The sequence below is a fragment of the Phalaenopsis equestris genome, unplaced genomic scaffold (genome assembly GCF_001263595.1).
Source record: "Phalaenopsis equestris unplaced genomic scaffold, ASM126359v1 Scaffold001038, whole genome shotgun sequence".
NCBI lineage: Eukaryota > Viridiplantae > Streptophyta > Magnoliopsida > Asparagales > Orchidaceae > Phalaenopsis > Phalaenopsis equestris.
In genome coordinates this window covers 205,463-229,767 of record NW_018165477.1, presented here as the reverse complement: position 1 = coordinate 229,767, position 24,305 = coordinate 205,463, and the positions used below count along the sequence as shown (strand labels likewise).

The window sequence follows — 24,305 nt, the reverse complement described above, 5'->3', positions numbered from 1 at the left end:
TACATTTACATTGTATGACAATTGACAAATGTATGATATATTTTTTTACATTTTTTTTACTTTGACATTTGATATATATTAAACTTTACTTTTATTATATATAGTTTTTATCTTTTATCATTTTTTTTATGCGTGGTGATTCTTTTTAAAAATTTTGACACACTAAATCTCATCTTATTAGTAGCATAAATTTATAATAATGTTATAAATCACTAATAAAATTAATATATCAAATTTAAAATAAAAATTATGATAAATTTTTCTTATAAATTCTGTAAATCAATTTTAAAATTTAATGTATTTTTAAAAATAATATGAAATATATTATTTAGAACTATGTGCGCACTAGAATTTTTATATTAGGATTTCCTTGATTTCTGTATTAGATATGTAAATATTTTTTGAGTTCTATTTTTTCAAAATTTTTATGAAGAATCCTGGAAGAAATTGTGCCAACAAAATTATTTTTTTTAACTTAAAAGTTACACTCTTTTAATATATTAAATCTTTTATTTATAAAATTTCATTTATTTTAAAGATTTAATTAGAAATTTTATATAATGATTTTTTGCATTTTGAATGAGTTATGTAAATATTTTCTTAACCAACAAGTAAAAAAAAAAAAAAAAACTACTGTCCTAAATAATCAAGACTATTGACCTTTAAAATAAAATTGCTGTGGAATTGTCGTCACACAAGCAATTTATTGCTGTTTTAAAAGACGGCATTGTATAAATGCTGATATTTAATCTAATGCGGTTTCAAAAATTTCTCCTAGAATTTCTAAAATGATATATTAAATATGTTGGTTTTTAAAAAATCCTCCTTGGCAGTCTGTTTACTTGCTGGGCAAGATTGCTAACATGACATCCTTGTTGCTTGCTGGCTGGCGAGGTTGTTCTAGGCTTATAATGTTTGTTGCTCAAAGTTTACATGATTCGGGTCTGTCTTTTTACTCTGGTACTGGGAGATTTCATCATAAGAGGTTGATGTTGGTCTTCTGTGTGTTCTACTTTTTCATAGAAAAGTGTCTACAACATAAAGAAGGAAGCATTATTGCAGAAGTTAACCTGAAACTAAAAGCTTTCTCAGTGAAAAACAAGGATACAGAATGGGGTTTTGTGCGCATTCCTTCGGTAGACTGCTCCACCTCTTAGTTACTTAAATCGAAATGATGCCACTATCGGAATAGGGTTTTGTGCACATTCCTTTCGTGGACTGCTCCATCTCTTAGTTATTCCATGAATAGAATTGATGCCACAATAATTTATATTTATCACATTATCCTAATTGGCATTGTTATGCTACCTTTCAGGACCAGTACCTTATGGTGCAGACTCTGTTGTACAAATTGAGAATTCTAAGCCAGTGAGTGTCACTGTAGACGGAATAAAGATGGTTAAGATATTGGTGAAAGTTCCGCGAGGACTTGATATCCGTGAAGTGGTATGATTCTATTATTTAAATTTTCTAAAAGTATCCATTGTTTACACAAAATTTCATAAAATAAATGGCTTGCATTTTTTAATTCGAACTTTTGTTGCCAAATGGAATGCCAATACTTTGTTTTTGGTGTAATGAATTTTTCGGAGTTTGATGTGCAAACACCTTTAACTTCACTTTGGAATATTATGCGCGGCACTCATTTTAATAATGTGACACCTTTTTCCCTTTGTAGAAATTCCTAAAATATCAATGCACTTGATATTATTGCATTGTATTTGCAAAATTTCTTGTCTTGTTATATTAAATAGTTTGAATAAAATGGATGTACATACTTTGCTCTCTATTTGATTCTTCATGTATTGTTGAATTTATAGCAAAGCTGTAAAAATTTTACTGTCTTGAAATGACGCATGATCTCCTTAGACTAATAAGAGACTTCTGTAGATAACTGAATAGTGAGATTCACATTGAAACTTCACGCTAATATAAAAAAAATAAAGAACTATCCGCACATTACCAACTCTTAATTTTATCAGAGTTAATTGAATTATTATTATTTTTTTTAAGAATATTGTGATAGTCACTGCATTCTAAAATCTTACATGAAAATAGTGAACAAATATAAAATTTCAACAATAATCAAGATTAACACTTCATTAAGGAATTAAAATGTAAGAGTCGACAAGACTTCAATCATGTACATACCAGCCACAAAATCAATTAATATTTAGAACAAAAAAGAAAATTAATAAAAAAAGATCTAAGTCCCATGCCAGCATAAGTAGCACCCGAAGTAGTTGTTAGGACGTACGAACTACTTTTAACAACACACAAGTATTGAGAAACACTAGAATTTTATTTCACTACTTTATATTCATTATTTTCTCATGTCTCAATGGTTCTATATATAACACATGGATGATCCAAAATAAGAAATTCCTTAAATTCCTCTTATATATAGCTAAACGCTGAATGTTTCTATTCTCCTCTCCCAACATTTATGTGGGTTTCGTAGTTTTCAAAGTTGTATATCCTTTAAAGGAAAGACCATAAGAGGCAGCAAACGATAATCAACTTTCAAGTACTTTCGTATTTAGTGACTTTTATCTAAGTTTTATGAGATTGTATCAGTATTTAGTGACTTTTATCTTCTATGACACTTGGACTGTAGCATTCAGTGTCTTGTTTGCATTGTCTGGGATTGCTGCAATTAGCAGCGGCAAGCAAAAACTGCAGCAAAGGAAGTAGGAAATTGTAGTTAGTAAAAAATAGAAGAGAATCTAAAAAATTTGAAGCCAAGATTGTTTATGATTTTGATTGAATTGGAACCCTCACAACAGTAGATTAAACTTAAAGAGGAAATCAAGCAATTAGAACGACTTTTTCTCATTAGATTGAACATAATTGGAATGATTTAATATAACTTGGAAAAAAATATGTTACAAACTAAAATAAAATATAAAGCAAATTAATCATGCTCCTCATGAAGTTCAGTTTTCATGCTTCCACAACTATTAACTCTCAGATATGTGTCGCTTGGGCTTTTAGTTGCTCTCATATTTTGAGCTACGATTACTTTTTGAATGTTGTATTTCAGAGATGTTGCTATGTTTGTCTTTTATTTTAGGCTTCAAGTTACGTCCTATTAAGCAAAAATTGATTCCTGTATTTTTTTTATATGTCACTTCTTTGTTTACCTTACCACCTGTATTGCATATTCATGTTTATTTCTTCTTTAACTTGTTCATATTATGCTGTTCTATTCTTTTAGGTTTCCATTCATATTCTGAGCTTCTCCAATACTATTTTGTGCTTATGATTCATAATTATTTATTTATTTATTTATTCAATTTGGCTTAGTAATATGCCTTGATATATTCATTGGTATGTATTAAATGAGGCAAAGGGAAAGTGTGTGTGTGTGTGTGTGTCACACTTTATTTGATCCCCCTCCACTCCAATGAACCAGAGATAAATAGAGAGACAATTCAGTTAAACCATCTTTCTCCAATGCTCATCGTGATTCTTATTACGTAGGACCGAGTAAATAAAAATTTAGTCTATCAACATTTTCACAAAATATACATTATGTTTCAAATCCTTTAACTTATATCATAAATAATAACACAGAAATGTGCAGAGAGTAATTATCAAAATAGAATATAGAGCTTATAAATAAACTGCAAATATAAAATTATTTCTATAATTTTTTTTAATTTACATCATACACACATCTATAGGTGTCCAATCAGGTTCATGTGTCATGCTCGTGATTGACTCGACCTAAGTCCAACCTAATATTAAGTGGGTCGGAAAGTTTAACCTGAACATGACTCACCCTCTTTCGCCATGCTAACACGTACTCGACTTGCATAACCCATTTAATATATGCATAGTAGTTATTTGGGTCAAACTCGAGTTAATTTCAAGTCAATTTTTGGGTTGTTTGTCAGCTTAGGGTCAATTTTGAGCGGGCAATTCAACTTGAACTCGATCTGAAAAATTAAATGTGTTGAGATTTTTGATCTGAAGCCTACCTGAAAATTAATCGAGTTAACCTGAACTTAGATTTGTCGTGTCGAGTTTACATGTTGGGTTAATTTTTGACACCCCTACACATCTACCTTCTACAATACTTCTTAAAATGTAGAAAGTTGCTTTAGTATAAATAAAATTGCTTACCTGTTACTATTCCATTTGCTCCTTACTCTTTCCTAAATCACAATTATAATATTTGATGAACCTAAAGCTCAATGACATAAACAAATAAAGCTCAACATACAAGACAACTAATAATATACATGGTAATGTCTGGGTAACATAAACGTTAATATTTCTAATAACAACTAGCTTAGTAAAACAATAACATTAAATAAATACATTTTGATAATCAAGCAAATAATATTATGTTAAGCATTAAATGTAATAGTTTGTCGTGTCAAATCCTTATTGCACTATACCAGTCCATTTCATATACGAATTTATTTTTCATATTTTTTTTTAATAGTTTTAGCACTCATCTTCTGAGAAATATTAGCTAGTTCTACCGCCATAGGGAATTATAGCTCGATATGCGAATGTCGTTGATGAAAAAATACAATCTAAATAAAAGGACAAGCTAGCTCCCTAATGATAAGCAAATTACTTGCACCACCAATGAGAAAGGAAGAAGAACAAGATTTAATGATGCCAGAGCCATGGCTTTGGGGCTCCAATTACTCCAATTACTCCTTTATTCTAGCAGATATCAATTCTAATCAGATTCCAAACTTGAAGTTTACCATCGATAAAATAGATTTTATCCTATTATTTCTCGGGGTGTCAAATTGGGTTCACAGGTCAGGTTCGGGTTTTACCCAAAATTGACCTTACTTGAAACTACTTGACCAGAACCTAACCTGAATATTAAACAGTTCAGAATGTCCAATTTGAGACTTGAACCCTACTTGTATAACCCGTTTAACATAAGTCATAACAGTTATTAGGGTCAAATTGGATCAAATTTGGGTCAATTTTGAGTTAATATTTAGTTTGCGGGTTGATTTTGAATCAATTTAGGGTTAGTGGGTCAGTTTCGGTTGAATTTTGGGTTAACATGCCAATTTGAACTCGACCCGAAAAATTAAACGGCTTAAACTTCTAAACCTAAACTCGGCTTGAATATTATTTGGGTCAACCCGAATCCAAATTTTTTTTGTTGGGTACGGGTCGAGTTGGCGTGTCAGGTCAATTTTTGACCCCCCTACTTATTTCTTATAGTATATGATTTTGTTTATAGCTGATGTAGTAGCAATGACTAATAAGGAGTGTTTGGTAAACAAGAGCGCATTCATAGATAAGCACGTGAAAGGTGTGGCACTATGATCAAAGTGGTCATCCAAGACTTGAATAGTGTAGAAACACAGAAATTTAGTCAGAGAGGCTGTGCATAGTGTAGAAACACACAAAGTTAGTCAGAGTTGGAGGCTTTGAAAACACATTGGGAGCAGTAGGGATGGAGTCACTGTCATGCACCATTGTGACGACGAAGATGATTGATGGATCCAATGCATGCAGCATGTGACTTATGGAAGCCTGCTAAATCAACTAAAACCATCAAAATATAGATATAAATATTATTACAGTGCGTATAATCATTCACATTACTTCAAACATTTTCTACTTGCCTTATGTTTTTTTTTTTTAAATTTTATTTCCTTATATTTATGCACATGGAACATGACTGATTTACTTCCTAAGATTGCTTAATTACATGTATGGTACACTGATTATGGTGTGCCTTTTGTTTAAACATTTTTCTGTCTAAATTCAGATGCTTGAAACATGAACGATTTACAGTATTAATTATCTTATAGCTGCAGGTTTTGTTATTTGTTTGTAAATTATTTTTTTGCATCTGATAGAATGACGAACATATTATTTAATCAATTAGACAGGGTTCAGACATTGAGAAGGATGCTGTGGTGTTGAAGTCAGGGGAGTTAGTAGGTAGTGCAGAAATTGGTTTACTTGCTACTGTTGGCGTTACCATGGTGAAGGTATTATACATTATCATACGTTGGAAAATTGGGGTGAAAATAAGGAACAGACACTGCCTATTATTAATTTTATATGTAGGTGTTTCCTAGACCAAGGGTGGCTGTACTTTCTACAGGAGATGAATTGGTGGAGCCATCAACTAAGAGTCTAGGCCGAGGCCAGGTGTACTGTAGTTCAACCTAAGTTGCTGTATTCTTCCATTGTAGCTTGCACGTCTTCTAATTTATAGAAATATTCACTTCAATTTTATTATGCATGCGTTAATTTATAAATTTCTTATACAGATCAGAGATTCAAATCGAGCTATGCTACTGGCAGCTGCTCTTCAGCAGCAATGTAAAGTTACAGATCTTGGAATTGCTTGTGATAACGAAGAAAACATTGATAAGATTTTTGATGCAGCCCTTGAATCTGGGGTTGACATATTATTGACTTCTGGGGGTGTTTCTATGGGAGATAAAGATCTGGTGAAGCCTATGCTGGAAAGAAAGGGAACTATTCTTTTTGAAAAGGTAGCATAGTATCTCCTCGTATCAAAATTTCTTTTTATTCATTCTGCTGGAACTTGTGTGCTTGTGTTTTTTTTTCCATGCTGGTGGAATCAATGGAGATTTTTTAGGCTGTAATAATGGGACCATAGCATAATGCTAACCGTTGAAGTACTTAAGTGTGCACTGACTGCAAATTTTATTTCATTGTTTGCATGTTATGTCTTCCATGTAACCCTTGAGATGTTTGTGTTTATGGATGCCCTGGTTTTTGTTTCCGCTAAAAAATATATAGATATGGAAAGGCAGTTTTGATGAGTTTCTTCTTGAGCTAATTCAATGATTTCACTCATTTTGCATTCATTTTTTTGCTTCAATATGTCCTCTTAGTTCTTTGCTTGAAACCATTTCATTACTTACGGTGTATTAAATGTTCCTCTGGATATTCCTGATGCCGTTTGGACTAGTCAATGATAAAAGTTTTCTGTCATTTTTTTTATAAAACAGCTGCTGCTCGAACTTCAGAGCATGTATGTGCATGCAGAAACCAGAACTCTACTCATAATGTGTGAGACAATTCATGGATCAATTTTTTTGGTTTATTGTAATGTTGTAATTAAGACCATGCACCCAAATCCTTCAGAGATGCAAATATAGAAATGTAATTATTTATTGCAAGAACTTAGCCGGATAAGTTGGGCTGTGGCATTATTTATGTGATTTTAGCTGAACCACCTTTAGTTTTAAGATGGCCATCTCATATTTCAAAAAAATAATTCTTGAACTATCTTTCAATTCAAGTTATACATTTATTGTAAGTAAAAATTAAAAACTATGAGCATATCTGATGTAATTTTTGTAAATATGTTGAGTATTAGACTGTCTGATTTTATGTGTGATACCGATTTAGAGTTCCTAAACAGTGTTAGAAGGATCAATAAGGGAATTTGGAAGGTTGCAGGGGAGGGCAAAATGAAAAGAAAAAAGGGACAACTGTTTGGGGAAGAAAACAACAGGGAAACAAATCGACTTTCCAGTATGAAAATCTGAATTCAGAACCATCTTAACTGCTAGTTACGACATGTATGGCGTCGAGGAAAACCCATAACCCATTCTTAATCATGTTATAGTTACACCACCAGAAAGAAAACATGACTAGAGAAGAAAAATCAAAGGAGACAGTCTCTAATAACATAAAACAAAACCAAAAGTCCCCAAACGGTTTTATCACAACATATATGTTTATACAGAATAAGTGTGCAAGATAATCCTAATCTTATTCCTAATTAGGTAATAAAGGAGCCCTTAGGGTTGGCCGCCCCCCTAGAAACGAGAAAACCCTGAGCCTTTAACCGGTTCAGGTCCTCCTACATAGCCCCAAGATGGAAGTTCCATTCCGGGTTCCCCTGAGGCGGAAGAATCAAGCTGGCATCAATTTGTTTCAGGTGGGCTGACTCTGAAAAGAGGTGATACTATGACCTAGAACCTTTGCTTGATTAGATAAGAATCCTAGAAGCAACCAACCGCCAACTACTTGAAAAAGAAAAAAAAAAGAAAAAAGAAAAAAACAAAACTTTGAAGAAGAAACACCAACAAGAAATTTGCTTTCCAATGGATGCCCTGAGATTGGATGGCTGATGCTGCTTATTACCGAATTCTTGCAATCCGGCCTTCAAGATAAGTCTTTCTTTCTTTCTTCAAGTGTTTCAACAAAAGGAATAACAACAGGGAAAAAAATTCTGGTGGTTAGTACACCTTTCCTTGTCAATTTCCAGCACCAATCGCTCGCTGCTGTGCCTTCAAATCTGTTGTGAAGTGCCGTTTGATTCCTGATGTTGGATATCCAATGTTCAGGTTTGCTGGACTTTCCTGCAAATGAGAAATCTGCTCAACTGGGAAAGACAACAGTTGATTATTGTTCAAAAGAAACAAGATAATTAATAGAAAAGAAATAGGAAAACAGAGATCCTGCCAAAGATCTAATGTGCCTTTAAAATGCCTAAATTATTCTTGTCAGTTATATCTGTTTGAACTCCCACTTTATCCAGAGTAGGAGCTGCTGTAGTAGCTGCTGTAGTTTCCTTATTTCCAGCCACCTGGAAGATCAAGCACTACTTTCCAAAGCTAACTTGTCTCCACATAAATTAGGGCAGAGATAATAGATTCTTTTCTGCCAGTATCAAATCAAAATGATATAATGCCGACCGAATATATAAAAGATAAAACACCTAAGGTAGACAATCTCTACCAAACCTTAATCCTAAGATTCAAGACAAAAATAACACACATCACATAATCATAACCATATTAAGTCTTATTTATACCCCACAATAATAACAAACAAATGACTAAATTACCATTTTAGCTTTGCAACTAACATAAGTTTTCAAATTATTTGATGGACGACACCATAGGCGTTGCTCTAACTTTATTCCCCTCTCAAAAAGACATTATCCTCAAGGTAGAAGAGAAAAACTTGTTGTTACATCATGTTGTATGACTCCTATGTGGAGTCATAATCCGACAATACTTTTCATTTAAGCCGTATTTCTTTCCCACCTATCGATTCCAGGTGCTTCCCTTTTAACTCAGTTGTCTTCAATAGAACTTTCCTATCCTCATTCTCTCTCAGGATGTGCCCGATACATAAAATATAATCTCTTGGTGTAATCATGCCCTTGCCATGTACAATTTCTCTCATTATTCGATCAATTGCAGCACCCTTACTGACTCCCAATAAATGGACCTTAGCCGATCGATTGCCTTAGATGATATCAACACCTACATAATATCGGATCTATTTGTAGATGCCGTAGCATGATCCTTGCTTGACTTCTTCCAAATTTAACATATGCACACTTTTAGTTCCATAAAAGTGAGGTTTCCCATTGCTCAAGATCTAGGAGTTCTTTTTTTGTAAAATACTTGAAAACATACTTCACATTATCATCCCAATCTATGTTAAGATGTTCTGATATTGTAGTCACCCACTCTCCACCTGTAAAGCTTAAAAACATCCCATTTTCTATTGTCAGCTACATTGTTGTCTCCAAAATTATTATCTAAGACACTTCTATCACTTTCACTTAGAACAACAATTGTAGTTTTTAGATCATTGCAATGTGTTGTCAACGCGTCTTTTAAGTCTATGTGAAGCTCAAGCTCCATCTCCTTAATTTGACCGCCTTCTCTTCTACCAGAAGATTCAACTAGCTCTATTAGCATTGAATTGAAACCTTGATGGTAGTTGTACGGGGCACACACTGATGGGAGAAACCTCCGATCTTAGGGTTATTGGATTCTCGTGTTTCCTTTGAGGCGGCAATCCTCACGACAACTGGAGAACTTCTACAAAATGTTGTGGGAGCTGTTGAATTGGCGCCGGAATCACTGCCAACTCCGTGCCATGTGTCTCTTTCTTATTATTCAACTCTATCAAGAATCCCAACTCTGCGTCCTATATTTGCCCTAATCATGGTTTTGAGTGCACCGATGTCTTGTACAAATTAGGGTCATTGCAAAACACCACCATATTGTCTGCAATTTGCAATTCTATTGTCAGGATTTTCTAATTCATCTTATTTTTTCATAAGGATTGTAACAGTTTCATATCCAATATTACATCAGTGCTCCCTAATTCATGAAAAAGAAATCCTTCATCTCTTGAATATCTTGCAACACCCATTTACGAACTTCTCTGCTCTTCACCTATTTTTTCCCCCATCATGACCCCAAAACTTTCTTTGTTAACCATCTGAAGCCCCAATTACTTCACGAGTTGTGTAGAGATGAAGTTGTGGGTGACCCTCTATTTACCAACACCACTATGCACCAACACCATTACGTCTTTGTCTCCGATCTGTACCTGACGGTTTATAGTGTGGTTCGGTGTTAATCCCATCACCGAATTCAATGAAACTTCTGCCACATCAAGTGAGGGTGTTCTTCCTCCACCACTAGCTCTGTTTTATCCCGTTCATCCTCTTCATCACATGTTGTGAGGACTTGCATGGTCTGATCTTTGCAACAATGTCTTGGGGGAAAACTTCTCGTTGCATTGAAAACATACCCCTTGGCTACTTGTCCTAATCTCTGCCTTTGTAATGCATTTGAATGTTGCCCCAGTCGTGGCCTATTATTCTTGTCTTATGGGGCTCCCATCTAAAATTATATTATTTGAGTTTTTGGCGTCATCGTGGTTGTAGCATCTCGATATGACATTCCACTTGTGCTACTCCTATTCGCACGTTTATTGCATTTTTATCTTCAACCAACTGCGCTAATTTATAGTTTCTCTTAATCATCGCGGTCTCAACAAATGAAGTGCTTCTCGAATCTCTAGCTTCATCCCTTTCGTGAAGTTTCCTTACATCATTACTTCTGATATCCCTCTTAAAGAACCGGAATGTACATGAAATTTCTTCCTTCAATTCATAATGGATCATTCTTGGACCAACACAGAAAATTGCTCATGTAGATCATCTTCTTGCATTATTCTGAAATGCTCAAATAACCGGTATTTGAATTCTTTCCATGTTCTGACTGCTTGCGAGAGCCTTTTCTTCAAAACACAGGGCCATCACCATCAATTTTTTCCCTCTATCAGCCCATTAACAATAAAATCTCTCCACACCTTTAATCCAACCATAAGCATCATCTCTTTTAAAGATAGTATCTTCAGCTTCTTTATGCACGAGTCTTCTCTCCAATTTTTTCGACCAAATCTTCTACACCTATGAAGCGGAGGATCCGATTCCGTTTCTTGACCCATATTGATTTCACTTCTTCTGTAAGTCTAGCTCACCCTATAATCAGGTTGCTTATACCCATGAACCCCTGAATCACCTTCCACCCGAAAGGCCGCTACAACAAAATTCATTGGCGCAGTTGGATGCAACCCTATGGCGGGGACCCACCCGACGTAGTTCCCTATACTAGACTGAAATCTTTCTATTCGATCTTCTCCAGCTTTGAATTGCACGTCGTCCCATTCTGTCTACAATATGAGAGGTAGGTGATCGCTTCCAAACCCTAATCCTAAGATTCATGACAACAATCACACACATCACATAACCTTAAACATATTAAGTCTCATTTATACCCCCGCAATAACAAGTAAATTGTAACACCCAAAAGTTGAGACATCAGATAAAGTTCGATGAAATTTGAAAAGTACCTCAATTTTTGTACATTTCAGAATTTGCTTGAAGCAACTTTATAAAATTCCAAATAATTTTATAAAATTCTATACATGAAATCGATAATTCTATATAGAGCACCATGCATTATTTGTTAATGGATTGGGAGATATAAAAGCTAGAAGTTATATGTTTTCTTAACCTAATATATCTTATTTACCTAATTATTTAAATCCTTAATCCTCATCAGTGTAGATAACCGACCTTCACACCTCTTATGCCATTCGTTCAGTCGAATATGGCGGGTGAACTTTGCATTTCTTTCCCGTTTCTCCTGATTCTGCTCTCCTGACTTTCCCCTCTCCCTTGTAGTCTCGCTGTCTGAGTATCCCGCAAACTCCTACACAACATCGCATCCGTGTATTGTAGCAACGAGAGGACAGTAAACCAAGCGACACCTGGGGAGCTGCAACCCTCGATTCGAAGCTTCAGGGCGATTTCTGTAAGCATGAATCCCTCTCTCATGTCAATTGAGGTATTCATGTCTTTCCTCACCCGTCGATTTTTACATTTGCCTCGTTTTTATATTTTTATTATTTCTGGTAGCCGTCAGAGGTGCCGATTGTATGACAAAAGTATCACATCTGATTTTGTGAGCTTCTAAAAATATTTTAGCATGAAATTAGTGAGAAGTAATGTTTGAGGTGACAGGAAGAAGGGAAAGTGAAATTGGTGATTTTAAAAAGATGAATTTATGCCAAAAAAGCCCCTTTGAGGTATGTTTTGGCATAAAGTATACTTTTGGGTTAATTCGTGCTATGAGCTAAATTTTATGAAATCCTATGCTTTCTACGAGGCGGCGGGCTCGAGATGAGCGTGTTGGCACTCGTCATAAGGCTGCTTTTTCAAATCAGGTGAAATAATTTTGTATTAATTTAAGAAAAATAATATTTTATACGTTTTCATATGATTTCTATTTTGATATATACAATTAGAACTTCCTGCATATTGAAAATGATTACCTTCAATTTAAAATATGAATGCACGTTTATTTTTTTTATGATACATGTAATGTTATGATCATGTTATGCTACATATGACTATGCATATGATATTAAATTTTTTGCAGGTATTCATTTGTTATGCTTTATTCCTATGCCTATGATACATGTAATGTCTGATAAATGCTTAATGTAGTGGTGATGATTTAAATATCACGAGTAATGCTATGGGAAGACTATTTTATGTGTGTGTGCAAGTATTATATGTATGGATGTATTATTCCCGACTTCTAATATTTATACGATGATGAAATTCTGAGAATCGGTGGGATTAGGCCGTGAAAATGTTAGGAAACCGTGAGTATCAGGGGAGTGACTGCTATATTGGGGAAATCACAATATTTATTGATAATTTATATGATCTTGGGACAGAGTAACAACCCATGATGAAAGAATTGAACCCTATACATTAAACAAGTGACATCATTATGATATAATCTTTTATGAAATGACATTGCTTATGATTTCATTTTTATAACCTAAAATGTTACATTTCATTTTTAATTTTTTTTCTACTACTTGTTCTCGCTCTTTTTTTATGTTCTCTATTATACTAGTATATTATGATTGCGTGTAGACAATTATAATTTTATATGAGCATGCACGTTTCTTTTCAATGTAAAATATCTTATGTTAGCTTTGATTATTTTTCTGAGCTCGTTGCTCATTCTTCATTGTTGCTTTTCAGGTAGGGGCAACAAACACTGGGGTTAGTAGCAAAATGTGTCTTTATAAAACTTTTGCGTAATAGTTTTTGGAGCTTGTATATATGTTTTTGGTACACATTTTATTATTTTGAATTTAAAAACTCTGTATAGTTCATTTTTTGGAGGATATGATTTTCATGCTTCCGATTATATATTAGAAATATAATGGATCACATATGTTGCGATGATTTAATTAGACTAATTGACCACCCACTGTGTTCTAATTATGCCAGTTAGAATGAGTGTTGAGAGTTTGTGTGACCAAATTGTCAGCCTCTTTCGCACTATGATTAACCCTACCAGGGGTTTGTTAGGGTGTGACAGAAAGTGGTATCGAAGAATGATTATTGGATGAAAAGAATAATGGAAGCGTGTTGGATTAGAAGTAAAAGTGAGATCAAATATGAATTGATTTATACAGTTATAGGTTGATGAATCTGGGGTGGGTAATTCTTATGAATTAAGGTGTCACGTGTGCATGATAAAATTATTATATGATAAAGTGCATGTGAATAATGAATTGTGTGAACACAGATAAACATGTCTAGAGAAGAATTAGAAAGTACGAAAGATCAATCTTTTAGGCCAAGTACAAAGCACGAAGTTAGAGCTGAAACTGTTTTGGGCGGAAATGAAAATCAGAATAAGATAAATGAAAACCTTAAAACAACTAAGTTATAAGGCATTGTGTGGCTGATGTCACAAGTGGTTGATAAAATGACAGTTGTCAAAACTTCTTCCACCAGTACAAAGCCTAGATCTAAAAACAGGGTAGAAGTGGATCGACGCTTGAAGATATTTCAGTCTTTCAAGTCACCTACATTGAAGGGTGTCAGTGAGCCTTCATTTGCTAAAGATTGAATCCTAAAGATCGAAAAAATTATGGACGGTATGATTTGTCTGAAAAACAGAAGAGTAGTGTTAGCTACATTCATATTTGAAGGCGAAGCAGAAAGTTAGCGATAGACGTAATATAGAGAAAAATTTCAGCTAACACATTTTCCACAGATTTAGTGGGAATAATTTGTTAGTCTTCAATTTCTGCCTTCAGTCAGATTAGCATTGCAAGATAAGCTCTTCAATTTAACTCAATGGTCTAAGACAACTATATAATATGAGGCAGAATTCACTTCTCCTTCTAGATGTGCTCCCCACTATGTCAGCACCCAGGAGGAAAAGTGTTACAAATTTCTGCGTGATCTCAGAGATCAGTTGAGGTTGGCATTAGCTTCATTTGAAATTATCGATTTCTCCCTGCTTGTTGAAAGGGTGAGAAGAATTTAAAATGAGTTGAACTTTTCCACTAGCAGTGGCAACCTCAGGAAGGCAATGAAAAGGATTTTGGCAAAAGAGAATACTTTCAAAGCAAAAAACTTAAATCTGAAGGTATGCAAAAGCAGCCTCAGATAGAAAAGCCAACTTATGAAAAGTGTAGAAAAGGACATTTTGGGCAGTGTTTGATTAGTTCCAGAAGATGTTATAGATGTAGATATTTAGGACACATTCAAATGAATTGTCCATAGAAAATGAAGACAACAAAACACAAATAATCTAAGGACAAAGACAGCATAAAATTTTTGGAAGGAAGTCAGCACAGCAAAACTCGATTTTTGGGAAAGACGCCGGTGTAAGCATTGAGAAAGTCTTCAGTGCAAACAAATGGTGAAATTTCAGATTGCAAAACTACCCAATCAATAAAAGCCCGAGTTTTTGCAATTACCTCTCAAAAGAATATCAAGAAGTGGTTACATGTACGCTCATAATTCAAGATCAGTCTGACATTATTTTATTCGATTCAAGTACATCACATTCTTTTTTTCTGATGAGTTTGCTTCCAGTTTACTTGTTAATATTATTTATTTTTCTGCGACTCTATTATTATTTTTTTGGGAATTGAGTTTTATGTCAATTCAAATGTGTAATGCATGTTCATATTCATGATAATAAGTTGCCAACAAGTTGATTATCATACAATAACCTTCGATATTATTTTTGGATGGATTGATTGGTAAATCATTTTAATATAATCGAATGCTGGAAAAGATGGGTGAAGCTGACATCGCCTGCTGAAAAACCATTTTATACCCATGTGATCAAAATGCACAATCTTCTTTGATTAGTGCAATGAATGTTCAGAAGTATTTGCGAAGTGGTAAACTGATATTTGTAACAAAATTAGAAATGATGAATAAAGATGTACATAAATTGAAAAACATTCTAGTGGTTTCAGAATTTTCCAATGTATTTCTTGAAGAATTGTCAGGATTACCACTAGAACGAGAAGTGGAGTTTGGTATTGATTTAAAACAAGGAACGTTTGCAATGTTCAAATCTTCTTACAAGATGACACCAAAGGAATTTATAAGACATGAAATGTAAGTTGCAAGAATTGATTGATAAGAGTTTCATCAGACCAAGTAATTAACCGTGGAGTGCTCCGGTATTGTTCATGGAGAAGAGGGGTGGATCCATGCAGTTATATATTGATTACAAATAGTTGAACAATGTGACAATTAAGAACAAATATCTTTTGATTTTGATCAGTGATTTTTTTGATCAGTTAGAGGTTACAACTGTATTTTCTTGAATTGATCTGAGATCGGGATATCATCAGTTCAGAGTCAAGGAGATAGATATAACTAAGATGGTTCTTGGGACTGGGTATGATCATTGTGAATTCTTATTTGTCTTTTAGTTTAACTAATGCTCCTGCAATTTTCATTTAACTGATGAATCAAAATTTTAAGCCGTATGTGGATCAGTTTGTTATTATTTTCATTGATGATATTTTAATTTATTTAAAAACTGATGAAGACCATGCCAAGCATTTGAGGATGGTATTGGAGCTGTTGAAGTAGAATCAGTTATATGCAAAATTTTTAAAATATGAATTTTGAATACAAAACATTGCATTTTTGAGACACATTATCAGTGGTTAGGGAATTTCAACTGCTCCGTAGAAGGTAAAGCCAATTGACCTACTCTAATGAATATTACAGAGTTACATAGTTTTCTTGGTTTAAGAGGATATTACAGGAGGTTTGTTAAAGGTTTTCATTAATAGCTATGTCGTTATCTAAGCTGATGAGAAAATATGTCCAGTTTGAGTGCACCGCAGAATGTGATTGTTGTTTTCAAGAGTTGAAGGAACATTTGAACACTACACCAGTGTAGCTCCTCCATCAGGCACAAAAGGATTTCAGATTTACAGTAACACATAATTAATTCAGAATAAAAAGGTGGTAATTTATGCATCCTAACAGTTGAAGCCACATGAAAGGAACAATCTAACGCATGATCTGGAGTTAGCTGATGTGGTATTTGCTGTCAATATTTGGCGACACTATTTGTATGCGTGAAATGTGAAGTTTTTACTGATTATCAAAGGCTAAATTATATTTTAACACAAAATGAATTGAATTTGAAGCGACATAGATGGTTAGAGTTGTTCAAAGATTACGGTCTGGATATATAGTATTGCCCGGACCGGGCAAATGCTGTCGATGCATTGAGCCGTAAATCCACAGGTAGTGCAAGTTGGATTCTTACTTAGAGACCAGAGTTGATTAAAGATTTGATGCTTTACAGTTGAAATTTAGAAGATCAGGTGATATGAGTTATTTACATCAACTGATAATGTAACCAACTTTGATGGATAGAATCAAGACAACTTAGAAGGATAATAGTGAATATCTGAAACTGCTAAAGCAATGCCAATCAGGAAAAATGACTGATATGACTGTTGATGAATATCATATTATCCGAAATAAGCTGCAATTATGGGTATATGCTGATTTTGATTTGAGACGGAAAATTCTACATGAAGCTTATGAATCAGGATACATAATTCATCCAACAGCACAAAAATGTACAAAGATATGAAGTTGGCATTCTGGTGGCCAGGTATGGAGGAAGGTATTGCTGAATATGTATCTCAATGTCAAGCATCTGAGATTGCAAAGACTGAACATCAGAGACCTAGCGGATTGCTACAAGTGTTGTCAATAGCTAAATGGAAATGAGAAGAAATTGCTATGAATTTTATCATGAGATTTTCTCGATTCAGACGGGGCCACGATAGTATTTAGTTCATTATTGATAGACTAACAAACTCAACACATTTCTTGTTAATCGGGTTCAGTAAAAAAGTTGGCTAGATGGTTTGTCAAGGAAATTATCATATTGCATGAAATTCCAAAAGTTATTATTTCTGACAAAGACGGAAGATTCATGTCTAGGTTGTGGAAAGACATTCAATATAATTTTGGTACACAGTTACATTAACAAACTGATAGGCAATTAGAAAGAATAATTCAAGTGTTGGAAGATCTATTAAGACTTTGTGTTCTTGACTTTTGAGACAATTTTGAAGATCACATTCCAATGATCGAGTTCACTTACAACAATAGCTATTAATCCAACATCAAAATGGTTCCTTATGAAGCAGTGTATGGCAGAAAGTGCAGAACTCCACTTAGTTGGGTCGAAGTGAAGGAACGTCAAATGTTAGGTCCCGAACTAGTTGATGAAGCCACCGAGGAAATTAAATTAATTAGAGACAGATTAAAAGCTGCTTAGGATCGACAACAAAGATATTATGACCCAAAACACAAAGCAATCGATTTTGAAGTTGGAGATTTCATATTTTTGAAAGTTAGGCCAGTGAAAAGTACATTTATATTTGGTCAGGGAAGTAAACTAAGTCCCAGGTACATCGATCCTTTTGAAATTATTGAAATGTTCAATCCAATTACCTATAGATTAGCGTTACCCGCGGATATGTCAAATATACACGAGGTGTTTCACATTGCAATGTTAAGGAAATGAGTTTCAAATTCAGAGAAGAGAATTTCAAATGAGGATATTGAAATACAGAAAAATCTGACATATTTTGAAAAGCCTAAAAAGATTTTATTAACTGATGTTAATAAACTTCAAAACAAATAAATTTTTTTTGTGAAGATAAAGTGGAAGCATAAGCCTGAAAAGAAAGCTACTTGAGAAAAAGAAGAAGAAATGCTACAGAAATATTCCTCTTTTTAAGTAAAGTCAGAAATTTTTTGGACGAAATTTTAATAAAGAGGAGAGAGCTGTAACACCCAAAAATTAAGAAATCAGGTAAAGTTAGATGAAATCTGAAATGTATCTCAAATTTTGCACCCATCAGAATTATATGCGTGAAATCAATCAATTCCATATAAAATACTATGCATAAATTGTTAACGGAGTGGGGGAGATAAAAGCTGGAAGTTATATGTTTATTTAAGTTAATAAATCTTAATTATCCTAATTAATGAAATCCTTCATCCTCATCACTGTAGATAACCGACCCTCTCGCCTTTTATGTCATTGGTTCAATCAAATGGGGGCAGGTGAACATCACATTTATTCCCCATTTCTCTCGGTTCTCCTGACCATCCCTTCTCCCTTGCGGTTTCGCCATTTGGAGTTAACCCTCTAACTCCCGCACAGAATTGTGCTCGGTACTGTAGCAACGGGCGGACAGTAAATCGAGCGGCATTATGGGAAGCTGTAGCTCGTGATTCGAAGCTCAGGGGCGATTTCTGTGAGCATGAATCCCTCTCTCATGCAATCGAGGTTTTCATTTCATTCCTCACCCTTTCGTTTTGAAATTTGCCTCGATTTTCGTGTTTTTCTTAATTCTTGTAGTCTTTAGAGGCTTCAATTTTACGACAAAAGTGTTATAATTGATTTTGCAAGCTTTTAAAAATATTTTAGCCTAAAATCGGTGAGAAGGTTTGAGATGATGGGAAGGATGGAAAGCGAAATTGGTGATTTGGAAAAGACAAATTTATGCCAAAAAATCCTTTATGGTATGTTTTGGCAAACAAAGTACATTTTTGGGTTAATTCATGTTATGAGCCAAATTGTATGAAATCTTATGTTGTCTATACAAGGCGACGAGCTTGAGACGAGCATGTGGGCACTCGTATGGTTATTCCTTTAAGTCAGTGATATAATCTTGTATTAAGTTAAGAAAAATAATCATCTATAGGTTGTCATATGATTTTTATTTTGACACAGATGCAATTAGAACTCCTACATATTGTAATTGAATTCTTGTAATTGAAAGTACAAATGCAAGTTTATTTTTCTTATGATATATGTAATGCTATGATGAGGTTATGCTACATATGATATGAATTTTTTGCAGTTATGCATTTGTTATGCCTCATCCCCATGCCTATGATACACGTAATGTCTGATAAATACTTGTTGCATGAGTGATGATTTGAATGTCACGAGTAATGCTATAGGTAGACTATTACATATGTGCTTGTATGTATAATATGCATGGATTATTATTTCTGACTCTTGATATTTATACAAGGCCGAAACTCTGAGAACCGTTGGGATTAGGCAGTGACAAAACATTAGAGAACCGTGGGTATTAAACTGGCTATCAATAACTGTTATGTTGGGGTATTCTCAATCTTTATCGATAATTTACATGACCTTTGGGGTAGGGTGGCAACTCATGATGAAATGACATGAAAATAGTTGAACCCTATATATTAAACAAGTGATATTATTAAGATATGATGTATGAAATGATATTATTATGGTTTATACTATGAACATGCTTTTTCTTATGATGTCATTCTTACGATCTACAAGTTACACTGCAGTCTTGATTTTTTTTACTACCCGTATCTGCTCTCTTTTCATGTCCTCTTCTCTATTGTGCTAGCATATTATGAATTGTGTGTAGACATGTATAATTTCATACGAGCATGTACGTTATTTTTTTTTTCATATATAAAATCTTATGTGGATGGTCTTGCTGGACGTTTATAGGATGATGTACCTTGGTGTATGATTTTTGCTGATGATATCCTTTTTGTGGATAAGAAGAGTGAATAAGCCCACGAAAAAAATTGAATTGTAGAGGTCTACATTGGAGTTTAAAGGCCTTCATTTGAGTAGAACTAAAACTGAATACATGGAATGTAATTTTAGTAATAGTAACTCTAGTGACAAAAATGCAACTTTAGGTGATCAAATTATTAAAAAATGTGAACGATTTAGATATCTCAAGTCTGTTGTTCAAAGCGATGGTGATATTGATGGTGATGTTAATAGTTTAATTCAAGTTGTTTGGTTGAAGTAAAGGAATGCTTCGGGCCTTTTGTGTGATAGAAAATTACCGCTTAGACTGAAAGGAAAAATTTTATAAGATGGTTGTGAGACCTACAATGCTCTATGGCGCTGAATGTTGGCCTTTAAAAAAGAAGCATAATACTAAGTTAAGTGTTGCCGAGATGAGAATGATTAGGTGGATGAGTGGTTTTACACTTAGAGACAAAATGCAAAATGAATATCTCCGTGATAGGGTTGGTGTAGCTCCAGTGATGGACAAAATTAGAGAGAGTCGTCTTAGATGGTTTGATCGCATTAAACGTCGACCATCTGATGATCTAATTAGGAGAGCAGATGTTTTAGATTCGACTTATGTTTAGAAAGGCAGAGGTAGACCTAGGAAGGCTTGGTCTTATTGTATAAAAAATGATCTTAGTTTATTAGAACTAAATGAAAATTTGACACTAAATAGGATAGTGGAGAAAAAGGATTCATGTAGTCGACCCCACATAGTGGGATTAAGGCTTTGTTGTTGTTGTTGTATATAAAATCTTATGTCAACCCTGATTATTTCTTTGAGCTTGTTGCTCATTCTTCATTGTTGGCTTCTAGCAGGGCAACGAGTATCGGGAAGAGTAGCTAGGTGTGTCTTTGTACAGATTTTACACGATAGTTTTGGTAACTTATACACATTTTGAGTACGTATTTTATTATATTGAATTTGACAGTTTTGTATGGTTTTCATGTTTTAAAAGATCTGATTTTTATGATTTCGAGTATATATTTGAAACGCAATGTATCATATGTTGCGATGATCTAGTTAAAATAATTCATCACCCACTGGGTCCTGATTATATAAGTCAGGACTACTGCTGGTGAGAGTTGATCTGACTAAATTGTCAGCTTCTGTCGCACTACGATTAACCCTATCAGGGGGGTTAGTTGGGGTATGATACAAATGACTAAATTGCCCTTTTAGTCTTGTGCTTGACTTAAGTTTCAAATTACTCGGCGGATGGCGTGTAACGCCCAAAATTGATATTAAAGTAAAATTTGACAAATTTGAAAAGCATCCCAAATTTTGTACCCCTCAGTGTTCAATCAAATTTTTTTTTATTATATTTTACTGATGCCAGAGGAAGCCCAAAATGTAATAGAAATGTAAATTTTTATTGCTGAAATGCAAAACATTCACAACCAAGAAACTTGCAAACAAGAAATAAAAGGTAACATACATAACTAATAACCCTAAGGACAACGACGTGAGGTGGTGGCTGGATAGCGAGGGGAGGGGGCTTGGATGTGCTTGACAATAACTGACTGCGAGGTGAGCAGACAAGAGAGGGAATCGTGGTGTAGTTAGAGGGGATTAGGTTGGCTTCAGGTAGCAAGAGATGTAGGGTAAGGGTTGAGTAGGGGCTGTGATTGGGTAACTGTAGGATAGGGGAGCTAGATTTTGCGGTTGGTTTTTGACGGGAAGGAGAGGAGGGCCGTGGGAGGGGAATATATGGAATAACAGTGGCTGTAAGGAGGAAGAGGAGTTCTCGTGAGTGTAGGCATGGGTTTGTGGGGTCTGCGGCAAGGAAATTCTAGGAAGGGGAAAATGAGTGACGATAGGGAGAAAGGGGTTGCAGGAGGAGTTAGCGGGTGGCTGCAAGAATAGTCACATGTTGTTTTATGGGATTGCAGTGAGGAGAGGGAATGGTGGTGACAACGGAATGACTATGGGGCAAGGGGAGTCTGGCGTAATTACCACCTTGGGAGAGGAATGCGACCGGAGCACCACCCTAATAGTCAGATACAAATCTCAAGGGGAAAGCAGGACGTCAGCGACTTTCCTCGCAAACTGAAATTAGAAAATAACATAAGCTAAACCCTAAGGCATAAAAACACATATAAATGGAAGATGAATAATCGGGCTATGAAAACAGAAGGGGGGACAATTCCTTCCTAATGAAGAGGGGGAGGGAGCAACCCCCTCTCTCAATTGAACCGGTTCGGGCCAAGCCGGCTCAACTTTTGAAGAAAAACTCTTGTGTCATTCTCTCGGGGTTTGGTGAGCATCGACCTCATTCGTCGATGCGTCTGGATCAACATTACGTCCCCTGGTAGGCCGATCATGCCGGTGCTGTCATTCCACAACACATTCTGGTAGAACAAGTTGCCATCCTCTTTTGACATATCCCGAGTGGGAGTTGCATATAGAGGTGAGGTCCTGCAGTGTAACTCTCGAGCCTTTACATTTGAAATCTTCTCCTTCCATTTTTTTTGCCCTGTATGCGGTGGTTGAGTAACAAATATGTGTGAACTCAATTCTGGGATGAAATCTGTGGCAGGCTGTGCCACTTTTACTAGCGGTCACTTAGGAGAGACATCTTCAATGACAATAGTTGAATCCCATCGAGAAATTTTCATCCCCCTTAGGCTCCTCGGGCAAATTTCAGAGTTGAGGTTCAACCCACCTGTCTGGAAATCTTTTGATGGGTGCCCTGCTGAGCTGGCTCTACCATCTGAACTACGCACTTTAATGGTCTAGGCATGGGACATAATGACTCCTCTTTGGACATGTTGGACCTCTCGCCATAGGGGCAAGTCAGGAGGGGGTCTATAGATATGCAATGTCAGCCTTGCTCTTGTCTGTGGGGACCCTGTGTTTGATGTCAGCTCCTAAGACTCGCAACTGCTTTGGCCACTTACAATAAAGTCGGTTGGAGTCTCTTCCATGAGTTTAGCTGGGACTGAGTGTATCTTGTCCTCCTCAACTGGAAGAGTTCTTTTCATTTATTTCCTCACCGTCTTCAGTGCATGTAGTGTCTTTACTCAACTTTTCGATGATGCCCTGCTCGGTGAAGTAGATCACTACTCTGGTTATGCATTTTGCTTCAACTTGTCCAAGTCTGTGAAACTTGCAACTTTTTTTGGCTATGACAAACTTGCATATTGGTTTCGATGGATAATCGTTAGGGGAGTTTTTTGATGTTGCGGTCTCTCTACTTTGAAAGCTAGGGCCTGCAACTTTTGGCTGTAGTAAGTTGTTAGGACTGACGCTGTGTTTTTCACTTCATCTTCATATCTTCTCGTTCCCTTTTTGACCTTTTGAATCACGGTCAAGGGTAGCCTCCCATTGGATTTCATCTCCCATGTCTATAATCCATCGCAGAAGTCGGCGGATCTCTCGCCGTATGTCCTCCCGAGAAGACTCGAATGTGTTTCTCAATCGTGGCATGGCTAAGGTTTAGTGTTGCGAGAGGAGTGAGAGCTAAAAATTAAATTTAGGGTTGCTGATTTTGAAAATCAACAAGAGTAATTGAAGGTTAGGTCAAAGTTTTGGCTATGGTTGGAAATAGGAAAGAAAAAAAATTGTAAGGGTGGCTTGGGAAGGGCATATGTTGGAAAACTCTACGATAGGATTACTGTTGGACTAGCAATGATATCAAATTATACTGGAGAAAACAAAACCACAATAGAAATGTAAATTTTTATTTCTGAAATGCAAAACGGTTACAACCAAAACGCTTGCAAACAAGAAATAAAAGACATACATAAATTGACACCCTAGGATAAGGACGACAGCTTGAGCTGATGGGAGAGGAAATCGTGGCGCAGTTGGAGGGGGTTAGTTTGGCCACGAGTAGCAAGAAACAAAGCGGAAGGGCTGAGAAATGGCTGCGATTGGGTAGCTGCAGTATATGGGAGCTGGATGTTGTAGTTGGTTTTTGACGGGAAGGAGAGAGGCTGTGGGAGGGGAATAAACAGGACAAGAATAACTGTAAGGCATAAGGGGAGTTCGCATGACTACAGGCGTGGGTTTATTGGGGGGGGGGG

General features: G+C 35.4%; 1 protein-coding gene across 1 annotated transcript in view; it reads left to right on the top strand.

Annotated features, from left to right (window-relative positions):
• Nucleotides 1–24,305, top strand: part of LOC110032848 (molybdopterin biosynthesis protein CNX1) — a 59,629-nt gene that overhangs the window by 16,740 nt on the left and 18,584 nt on the right. The window contains exons 3-6 of the mRNA XM_020736617.1: nucleotides 1,316–1,446; nucleotides 5,883–5,984; nucleotides 6,064–6,147; nucleotides 6,270–6,497. Coding sequence (XP_020592276.1) covers nucleotides 1,316–1,446; nucleotides 5,883–5,984; nucleotides 6,064–6,147; nucleotides 6,270–6,497 — 545 coding nt within the window. The remainder of the gene's footprint in view (nucleotides 1–1,315; nucleotides 1,447–5,882; nucleotides 5,985–6,063; nucleotides 6,148–6,269; nucleotides 6,498–24,305) is intronic.